This window comes from Taudactylus pleione, unplaced genomic scaffold (assembly GCF_031769625.1).
Source record: "Taudactylus pleione unplaced genomic scaffold, aTauple2 ptg001010l, whole genome shotgun sequence".
Lineage (NCBI taxonomy): Eukaryota > Metazoa > Chordata > Amphibia > Anura > Myobatrachidae > Taudactylus > Taudactylus pleione.
The window spans coordinates 54694-66475 of NW_028285411.1; the positions used below are offsets into that span (position 1 = coordinate 54694).

General features: G+C 44.3%; 1 protein-coding gene across 4 annotated transcripts in view; it reads right to left on the bottom strand.

Moving 5' to 3' along the window:
- Window positions 1–11782, bottom strand: part of LOC148454306 (uncharacterized) — a 256305-nt gene that overhangs the window by 19230 nt on the left and 225293 nt on the right. Inside the window, exons 1-4 of one of the 4 annotated variants that reach the window (XM_088461056.1) lie at window positions 11420–11507; window positions 2755–2832; window positions 2538–2635; window positions 1731–2355 (exon numbers count right to left, since the gene is read on the bottom strand). The exons of 2 other annotated variants lie outside the window; for them this stretch is intronic. In XM_088461056.1, the coding sequence (XP_088317182.1) occupies window positions 1731–2355; window positions 2538–2635; window positions 2755–2788 (757 nt within the window). In that variant the 5' untranslated portion in view covers window positions 2789–2832; window positions 11420–11507. Of the gene's footprint in view, window positions 1–1730; window positions 2356–2537; window positions 2636–2754; window positions 2833–11355; window positions 11508–11782 lie in introns of those variants that run through there. One more of the 4 variants, XM_088461055.1, reaches the window with a different exon arrangement.

An 11782-nucleotide genomic window follows, 5' to 3' on the forward strand; every position in this document is an offset into this window, starting at 1 on the left:
GCTTGGGCCCGCCCCCTCCCTCTTACATCACACCAGCCCAGCACACGCTGAGCAGCAGTAGCCTCTTGCCTGTGGGGGGGGGGGGGGAGGCGATCACACTGATCGCGCCTCCACCAGGCTTTTCAGAGAGCTGAGGGGCTCACAGCGCACCACTACGCGGCATTGCAAAAATAATTTTTTTCCTTTTTAAATCCTAAGGGGTCATGGCCACACCTAGAGTGATTACCCAATGCCCCCCACTGGGATTCAGCGCAGCCCTTTACGGCCCTGAACACAGTTAGGATCATGCTGACATCCCTTCTACTGATGTATGAGATACACCAGAGAGTGTGGGGAGGAGACTGGTCAGATCTCTGGGCTGGTAACACATAGTCACATGATGTGAGGAGGAGAGCAGGAGTATAATAGGGGCTGATGGCTCCTGATGTATGAGATACACCAGAGAGTGTGGGGAGGAGACTGGTCAGGTCTCTGGGCTGGTAACACACAGTGACATGATGTGAGGAGGAGAGCAGGAGTATAATAGGAGCTGATGGCTCCTGATGTATGAAATATACTAGAGAGTGTGGGGAGGAGACTGGTCAGATCTCTGGGCTGGTAACACACAGTGACATGATGTGAGGGAGAGAGCAGGAGTATAATAGATGCTGATGGCTCCTAATGTATGAGATACACCAGAGAGAGTGGGGAGGAGACTGGTCAGATCTCTGGGCTGGTAACACACAGTGATATGATGTGAGGGGGAGAGCAGGAGTATAATAGGGGCTAATGGTTCCTGATGTATGAGATACACCAGAGAGTGTGGGGAGGAGACTGGTCAGATCTCTGGGCTGGTAATACACAGTGACATGATGTGAGGGGGGAGAGAAGGAGTATAATAGATGCTGATGGCTCCTGATGTATGAGATACACCAGAGAGTGTGGGGAGGAGACTGGTCAGATCTCTGGGATGGTAACACACAGTTACATGATGTGAGGAGGAGAGCAGGAGTATAATAGGGGTTGATGGCTCCTGATGTATGAAATATACTAGAGAGTGTGGGAAGGAGACTGGTCAGATCTCTGGGCTGGTAACACACAGTGACATGATGTGAGGGGGAGAGCAGGAGTATAATAGGGGCTGATGACTCCTGATGTATGAGATACACCAGAGAGTGTGGGGAAGAGACTGGTCAGATCTCTCGGCTGGTAACACACAGTTACATGATGTGAGGAGAGCAGGAGTATAATAGGGGCTGATGGCTCCTGATGTATGAAATACACCAGAGAGTGTGGGGTTGAACTGATCAGATCTCTGGGCTGGTAATACACAGTGACATGATGTGAGGGGGAGAGCAGGAGTATAATAGGGACTGATGGATCCTGATGTATGAGATACACCAGAAAGTGTGGGGAGGAGACTGGTCAGATCTCTGGGCTGGTAACACACAGTGACATGATGTGAGGGGGAGAGCAGGAGTATAATAGCGGCTGATGGCTCCTAATGTATGAGATACACCAGAGAGTGTGGGAAGGACACTGGCAGATATCTGGACTGGTAACACACAGTGACATGATGTGAGGGGGAGAGCAGGAGTATAATAGGGGCTGATGGCTCCTGACTCCTCACTGTTCAGATACTTTTCCCTCTTTAGTTGGTACTGGAAGAGGAAGGTGTAGAAGAGATTGCTGTAGTGACTGAGCAAAGCGAATATGTGACTTTTTTCTGCAAAAAAATAAGTGCTGATTACCTGTGTTGAGATCTGTAGGGATTTCTTCCTCCTTGCACTGCTGATCACCTCTTGCATACATCTCTCCTCCCTCTGTATGTTCTGCTTTATTATCACCACACACATTTATCTCTTCTCCCTCTTTAGCTTCTGTCTTAAAATCAGTCACATACGTCTCTTTTTCTCCATTTATATCTTCTACCTTCATATCATTCACATACTGTTCTTCTCCCTCCATATATTCTGTCTTAATATCAGTCACATATGTCTCTTCTCCCTCTATATTTTCTGCCTTCATATCAGTCACATACGTCTCTTCTGCTCCCTCTGTATCTTCTGCCTTCATATCAGTCACATACGTCTCTTCTGCTCCCTCTGTATCTTCTGCCTTCATATCAGTCACATACATCTCTTCTTCTCCCTCTATATCTTCTGCCTTCATATAAGTCACATACATCTCTTCTTCTCCCTCTATATCTTCTGCCTTCATATCAGTCACATACATCTCTTCTTCTCCCTCTATATCTTCTGCCTTCATATAAGTCACATGCGTCTCTTCTTCTCCCTCTATATCTTCTACTTTAATTTCTGTCATATACGTCTTTTCTTCTCTCTCTATATCTTCTGTCTCTGTTAGTTCTTCATTCTTAATTTCACAGAAAACAATAAAATAATACCTTAGTAATGTCGGAGTCCATTATTTAAGCATATATAGTATAATATCAGCATGTTAAAAAATTCGATTAGATGAAGAATAATTAATAAATACAGGTCAATTAATGAAAAGTCACTTTGGTTTTTGTGGTCATTGGGAAGAGCCTATATTACCCGATGCTCCTTTGGGGTCCAGTGATTATCCTCTGTACAATCCTGTGAATAAAGAGGACGGGGACATCTCTCTTGGGTATTTCTGTTACTGGGTTCATCTGTAGGAAACACAAAGGTGACTGAGTACATTGTATATATATGATTATCACATGATGTGTGTGTATTGGGGCCTCCACACCTGCTCTCCCCTGTACAATAAATCACATTCTCCTCTTACCCAGTGATGTGAGGGGCCAGTGTTTCTCCATCATCACGTCCTTGTACAGACCCTGTGTTCCTCTATATACTCCCCCTCCTGCATGGAGACATAGACAGTGACATCCTGACACCTTATAGTAACCTGACACACACAATGATACAGTCATGACCCAGACACATCCCCTGGTGTTACTGTATAATGTCCCATTCCCAGCAGTCACCTCTCCAGTCATCACCCAGACACATCCCCTGGTGTTACTGTATAATGTCCCATTCCCAGCAGTGACCTCTCCAGTCATCACCCAGACACATCCCCTGGTGTTACTGTATAATGTCCCATTCCCAGCAGTCACCTCTCCAGTCATCACCCAGACACATCCCCTGGTGTTACTGTATAAAGTCCCATTAAGGTTGTATATCCCCGGCCTCCCCTCACTGGTATATACTATAGGTACAGAGACCCCCAGTGCTGCTGTATGAGAGAACGGAACGCTTGCCGTTTGGGGGCGGTACCACTGACATCAGCAATGATGTCAGTGGGGAGTAATCGAGCAGGAAGCTCCCTGGGGCTTGCGCTTGCCGAGACCCAACCTTAGGGTCTCGTCGCAAGCCCCGATGGTCGCGATGGTCTAACCCACAGCTTAGCTAGCGACCAGGAGGCCGCAATTCACACCACAAGCGGCCGCCCTCATTCAGAGCGACCGCTTGTATCTAGCGATCGACTCTGAATGAGGGCCAGTATCTATTTCCTAACAGAACGTTGGAAAGGCTCCCCCTGTAACACCTCCGTCAGGTTTTGCACCGTACTGGAGAGTGTATTAACCCACACAGGCTCCGACTGTGTTTGGTAGGGAGTAGGTTGTAAAGGCATACTATGAGCCACAGACAATTGTCTGGGGGTCCCCTGTGACGCTGAAGGCATAGCAAGCTGCGGAGTGTACCACAATGGTGGGGTCACTGGTGCAGCAAGCCGACCCATCAGGGTAATTAGTGCTTGTGCAAAACAAGCCCATGGAGGCTCTTGAGAAGAGCTGGGCCCAGCAGGTAATCCTGCATTCCTGGTACACAGGGTACACAGTCCTCCCACAATAATCTCTCCCTCTCTTATTCCAGCTAAACACCGGTTGCAGGACTGTGTGAGGGGAATATCAGCCTGACCAGAATCACTGGCAGACATTATAAATATATGTGTCACACTCCTCAGGGCAATAATCGTTTGAACTGTGAAGCGAATTAACCCCTGAGCAGCATTGTCACCGCAGGGGCTAGTGACAGTACAAGGAGAGATAAAATGGCTGACAGAGAAATACAGGAAATAGCTAAAATGGCTGACAGAGAAATACAGGCAGACAGCGCTAGCAGACACATACAATGCCAGGAAATTCCTGCACTATACTGCACTATCACAACTAGCTAGACCTTGTGTCTAGTAGGAATAGTGCTACATACACTGACCTGCTTAGAGGAGAGGTATGTAGGGGGGCCCAGGGGCCGGAACTCCAGGTGAGACCAGCGCTTCTGCACATATAAAATGGCTGCCGGTCTCATAGGGGGCGTGTCTGAGGGAGGAGAGCTGCCTGCAATCGCCAGACCGCAGTGGAAAGGCGCGCAGTGCAGCGGGGGAGGGGCCGGCTGTGCAGTACAGGGAAGACCCGCTCCCCTGGCATGCTATTAACCCCCGGGATGCCGACAATGTCTGCACACTGTGGCCCGTTATCCCTGATGGTATAGTGTCTGAGCAGGCACAATGCCTGTTAACACGCGCAGCCGCTTCCACAGGACCCCCACCTGGGAAGCCTACAGGACTGTGATGTCAGCGGGCGCCCGCTGCTTACCTTAACGTCCCCCGTGAAGTCCAGCCACAGTCCTGGGCATCTGCGGATTTTTGCTAGCCAAAACCCCCAGACACCCTCTGCAATCTCTGGTGCCATGCCACACGTCTCAGCGCTGGCGGGGTGTCGGAGTGGCAGCATGGGCGTCCGCTGGACTGCCCCTGCCAACTACTTTTTAAGTTTTAAAAGTTTTCTAAGGCTGTCAACGCAGCCCCTCTTGAAGTGACCCGACTCCATGCCGAGCACCTACGAAACTGAGGTGCCTTGGCTTGGGGGCGGGGTATAGGAGAGGGGCCCGGTGCATCCTGGGAGCACAAGTTTAACTGTTGAGGTGCCAGAGACTGACATCATCGCCTATACCCCAAGGTCTCCTGTGGAGCCCTATGGACCCTGCAGTAGAAATCTAGATGCTAAACTGTATGTCACCGTGGTAACCTGAGATGCTGTATAACTAGATGCTACATGTCACCGTGGTAACCTGCAATGCCGCATAACTAGATGCTATGTGTCACCGTGGTAACCTACAATGCTGTATAACTAGATGCTATATGTCACCGAGGTAACCTGCAATGCTGTGTAACTAGATGCTATATGTCACCATGGTAACCTGCAATGCTGTATAACTAGATGCTATATATCACCGTGGTAACCTGCAATGCTGTATAACTAGATGCTATATGTCACCATGGTAACCTGCAATGCTGTATAACTAGATGCTATGTGTCACCGTGGTAACCTGCAATGCTGTATAACTAGATGCTATATGTCACCGTGGTAACCTGCAATGCTGTATAACTAGATGCTATATGTCACCGTGGTAACCTGCAATGCTGTATAACTAGATGCTATATGTCACCGTGGTAACCTGCAATGCTGTGTAACTAGATGCTATGTGTCACCGTGGTAACCTGCAATGCTGTATAACTAGATGCTATATGTCACCGTGGTAACCTGCAATGCTGTATAACTAGATGCTATATGTCACCGTGGTAACCTGCAATGCTGTATAACTAGATGCTATAGGTCACCGTGGTAACCTGCAATGCTGTATAACTAGATGCTATGTGTCACCGTGGTAACCTGCAATGCTGTATAACTAGATGCTATGTGTCACCGTGGTAACCTGCAATGCTGTATAACTAGATGCTATGTGTCACCATGGTAACCTGCAATGCTGTATAACTAGATGCTATGTGTCACCGGGGTAACCTGCAATGCTGTGTAACTAGATGCTATGTGTCACCGTGGTAACCTGCAATGCTGTATAACTAGATGCTATGTGTCACCGTGGTAACCTGCAATGCTGTATAACTAGGTGCTATGTGTCACCGTGGTAACCTGCAATGCTGTATAACTAGGTGCTATAGGTCACCGTGGTAACCTGCAATGCTGTATAACTAGATGCTATGTGTCACCGTGGTAACCTGCAATGCTGTCTAACTAGATGCTATGTGTCACCGTGGTAACCTGCAATGCTGTCTAACTAGATGTTATGTGTCACCGTGGTAACCTGCAATGCTGTATAACTAGATGCTATGTGTCTCCGTGGTAACCTGCAATGCTGTATAACTAGATGCTATATGTCACCATGGTAACCTGCAATGCTGTATAACTAGATGCTATATGTCACCGTGGTAACCTGCAATGCTGTATAACTAGATGCTATGTGTCACCATGGTAACCTGCAATGCTGTATAACTAGATGTTATGTGTCACCGTGGTAACCTGCAATGCTGTATAACTAGATGTTATGTGTCACCGGGGTAACCTGCAATGCTGTATAACTAGATGCTATGTGTCACCGTGGTAACCTGCAATGCTGTATAACTAGATGCTATGTGTCACCGTGGTAACCTGCAATGCTGTATAACTAGATGCTATATGTCACCGTGGTAACCTGCAATGCTGTATAACTAGATGCTATATGTCACCGTGGTAACCTGCAATGCTGTATAACTAGATGCTATGTGTCACCGTGGTAACCTGCAATGCTGTATAACTAGATGCTATGTGTCACCGTGGTAACCTGCAATGCTGTATAACTAGATGCTAGATGTCTCCGTGGTAACCTGCAATGCTGTATAACTAGATGCTATATGTCACCGTGGTAACCTGCAATGCTGTATAACTAGATGTTATATGTCACCGTGGTAACCTGCAATGCTGTATAACTAGATGCTATAGGTCACCGTGGTAACCGGCAATGCTGTATAACTAGATGCTATAGGTCACCGTGGTAACCGGCAATGCTGTATAACTAGATGCTATGTGTCACCGTGGTAACCTGCAATGCTGTATAACTAGATGCTATATGTCACCGTGGTAACCTGCAATGCTGTATAACTAGATGCTATATGTCACCGTGGTAACCTGCAATGCTGTATAACTAGATGCTATATGTCACCATGGTAACCTGCAATGCTGTATAACTAGATGCTCTGTGTCACCGTGGTAACCTGCAATGCTGTATAACTAGATGCTATATGTCACCGTGGTAACCTGCAATGCTGTATAACTAGATGCTATATGTCACCGTGGTAACCTGCAATGCTGTATAACTAGATGCTATATGTCATCGTGGTAACCTGCAATGCTGTATAACTAGATGCTATATGTCACCGTGGTAACCTGCAATGCTGTATAACTAGATGCTATATGTCACCGTGGTAACCTGCAATGCTGTATAACTAGACGCTATGTGTCACCGTGGTAACCTGCAATGCTGTATAACTAGACGCTATGTGTCACCGTGGTAACCTGCAATGCTGTATAACTAGATGCCAAATGTCACCGTGGTAACCTGCAATACTGTATAACTAGATGCCAAATGTCACCGTGGTAACCTGCAATGCTGTATAACTAGATGCTATATGTCACCGTGGTAACCTGCAATGCTGTATAACTAGATGCTACATGTCACAGTGGTAACCTGCAATGCTGTATAACTAGATGCTATTTGTCACCATGGTAACCTGCAATGCTGTATAACTAGATGCCAAATGTCACCGTGGTAACCTGCAATACTGTATAACTAGATGCTATATGTCACCGTGGTAACCTGCAATGCTGTATAACTAGATGCTATATGTCACCGTGGTAACCTGCAATGCTGTATAACTAGATGCTATATGTCACCGTGGTAACCTGCAACGCTGTATAACTAGATGTTATGTGTCACCGTGGTAACCTGCAATGCTGTATAAGTAGATCCTATATGTCACCGTGGTAACCTGCAATGCTGTATAACTAGATGCTATGTGTCACCGTGGTAACCTGCAGTGCTGTATAACTAGATGCTATATGTCACCGTGGTAACCTGCAATGCTGTATAACTAGACGCTATATGTCACCGTGGTAACCTGCAATGCTGTATAACTAGACACTATGTGTCACCGTGGTAACCTGCAATGCTGTATAACTAGATGCTATATGTCACCGTGGTAACCTGCAATGCTGTATAACTAGATGCTATATGTCACCGTGGTAACCTGCAATGCTGTATAACTAGATGCTATATGTCACCGTGGTAACCTGCAATGCTGTATAACTAGATGCTATATGTCACCGTGGTAACCTGCAATGCTGTATAACTAGACGCTATGATGCAGTAATGTCTGGGTATCTTTGCAGATTGCTTATATTTACATTTAGGATCTAACCCATGTGTCCTATACTATATCCAGTTATAAGTACATTATCCCACAAGGACACCTGGGAAAGTCCATATACTTTGTATTATATTGAAAATTGATATATTATATTGCTGCCTACTCAGATATATGGGATTACTCTATGCATGTTACATGTGATAGCACCATGTCAGATATATGAGATTATTCTATGTATGTTACATATGACTGCACCATGTCAGATATATGGGATTATTCTATGTATGTTACATGTGACTGCACCATGTCAGATATATGAGATTATTCTATGTATGTTACATATGACTGCACCATGTCAGATATATGGGATTATTCTATGTATGTTACATGTGACAGCACCATGTCTGATATATGATCTTACTCTATGTATGTTACATGTGAATGCACCATGTCTGATATATGAGTTTATTCTATGTATGTTACATGTGAATGCACCATGTCAGTTATATGGGATTACTCTATGTATGTTACATGTGACTGCACCATGTCAGATATATGGGATTATTCTATGTATGTTACATGTGAATGCACCATGTCAGATATATGGGATTACTCGGATGTTACATGTGACAGCACCATGTCTGATATATGGGATTATTCTATGTATGTTACATGTGAATGCACCATGTCAGATATATGGGATTATTCTATGTATGTTACATGTGAATGCACCATGTCAGATATATGGGATTATTCTATGTATGTTACACGTGACTGCATCATGTCAGATATATGGGATTATTCTATGTATGTTACATGTGAATGCACCATTTCAGAGAGATGAGATTACTCTATGTATGTTACATGTGAATGCACCATGTCAGATATATGTGATTACTCTATGTATGTTACATGTGAATGCACCGTGTCAGATATATGGGATTATTCTATGTATGTTACATGTGAATGCACCATTTCAGAGAGATGAGATTACTCTATGTATGTTACATGTGAATGCACCATGTCAGATATATGTGATTACTCTGGTATGTTACATATGACTGCACCATGTCAGATATATGGGATTATTCTATGTATGTTACATGTGACAGCACCATGTCTGATATATGATCTTATTCTATGTATGTTACATGTGACTGCACCATGTCAGATATATGAGATTATTCTATGTATGTTACATATGACTGCACCATGTCAGATATATGGGATTATTCTATGTATGTTACATGTGACAGCACCATGTCTGATATATGATCTTACTCTATGTATGTTACATGTGAATGCACCATGTCTGATATATGAGTTTATTCTATGTATGTTACATGTGAATGCACCATGTCAGTTATATGGGATTACTCTATGTATGTTACATGTGACTGCACCATGTCAGATATATGGGATTATTCTATGTATGTTACATGTGAATGCACCATGTCAGATATATGGGATTACTCGGATGTTACATGTGACAGCACCATGTCTGATATATGGGATTATTCTATGTATGTTACACGTGACTGCATCATGTCAGATATATGGGATTATTCTATGTATGTTACATGTGAATGCACCATTTCAGAGAGATGAGATTACTCTATGTATGTTACATGTGAATGCACCATTTCAGAGAGATGAGATTACTCTATGTATGTTACATGTGAATGCACCATGTCAGATATATGGGATTATTCTATGTATGTTACATGTGAATGCACCATGTCAGATATATGGGATTATTCTATGTATGTTACACGTGACTGCATCATGTCAGATATATGGGATTATTCTATGTATGTTACATGTGAATGCACCATTTCAGAGAGATGAGATTACTCTATGTATGTTACATGTGAATGCACCATGTCAGATATATGTGATTACTCTATGTATGTTACATGTGAATGCACCGTGTCAGATATATGGGATTATTCTATGTATGTTACATGTGAATGCACCATTTCAGAGAGATGAGATTACTCTATGTATGTTACATGTGAATGCACCATGTCACATATGAGCACTTGGATATGTCAGACAATAGCATATTATTCAGGTGGTCACCGCTTTATTATACAGAGAGAATCTCCCTCCTAATGGAGCGTACACACGGTCAGATTTGTCAGACTTGTCAGATTTGTTAGATGAACGACTGAACGACTAAACGATTTGATCGATTTGACCAAAGTTTTGAACGATTTGAACGATTGAACGATTTTTGACTGCATTAAAATGAATGGAATCGTCCAAGTCTGACTGCAAACCCATCAGATGTCAGATATCGTTATCTGACAAACGGGAACGCGCATCGTTGATCGTCCATCGTTCAGGCATGTCAGATATGAACGATTTTCCTTCAGATATGAACGACTGAACGATTTTTAAATCGTTATCGTCCATATCTGAAGAAAAAATCTGATCGTGTGTATGCACCATTACACTTACTGTGATTATATATATATATTCCCCATACCTCTGAGCACTGAGTGATGATGTATTTGTCTGACCATAAATGATACAGATAATCAGTATATACCTCTCCCATCACACAGCTGGTCAGTGCTGAGGGGTTATTGGCCCTGGTTAGACCAGGCTTTATATCCTCTTTCTGTTACATTCTGTGTATTTCCTGACTTATTGCGCTATATGGATAACACCTCGGTCATTTCTTACTGACACTATTACAGGTTACACTTTATTATTAGTAGGGTGGGTGCCCCAAAATATAGAGAGAACTACCTACTTCTGTTGTTACCTGTATAATGATAATGCAGCACCAGAGTCTGCTCCAGCTGTATATCAGTATCAAAAAGTTTTGCTCCACCTGTATCATACCAACACTGGGGTCTGCTCTATCTGTATAATGGTAATGCAGCACCAGAGTCTGCTCCAGCTGTATATCAGTAACGAAAAGTTCTGCTCCACCTGTATTATACCAACACTGGGGTCTGCTCCACCTGTATAATGGTAATGCAGCACCAGAGTCTGCTCCAGCTGTATATCAGTAACAAAAGGTTCTGCTCCAAAAGTATATAATACTAAAACTGTGGTCTGAACCATCTGTATAAACATAGTGCAGCACTAGAGGTTGCTTCAACTGTAATATAGTGACACCAGGGTCTGTTACACCTGTATTATATAGAACACTGGTGTCTGACATACCTGTATGATAATAATGAGGCACCACAGTCTGCTCCCCCTGTATAATAATAATAAATACCATCACCTGCTGCCTCTTCTTGATGTTAACGGACTGTGACCCGGATGTTGCCGACAAAGACACGCCCCCTCAAGATAACCACGCCCCGCCCCAGTCATCTCCGTGTAGCTATGGCTACTGTCTGCCCCGCCCCTCATATCATAGTGACCGCCCTCCTCTCATTCCCCTCAGTGCGGTGATTGGCAGCAGCGAGTAGCCAATCAGGCGGCACAAAGTAGGAAGGACGTCCTGTAACTAAGCAGCCACCAGCACCTGCCGCTCACAGCTTCATCACTAGAGTAACATATGTATAGTCTAATGGTGTCCTCATGTACGGTGACCGGCGGCCATATTCTTATAGTCTTCCAGTCACAGAGCAGAGGGGGCGGG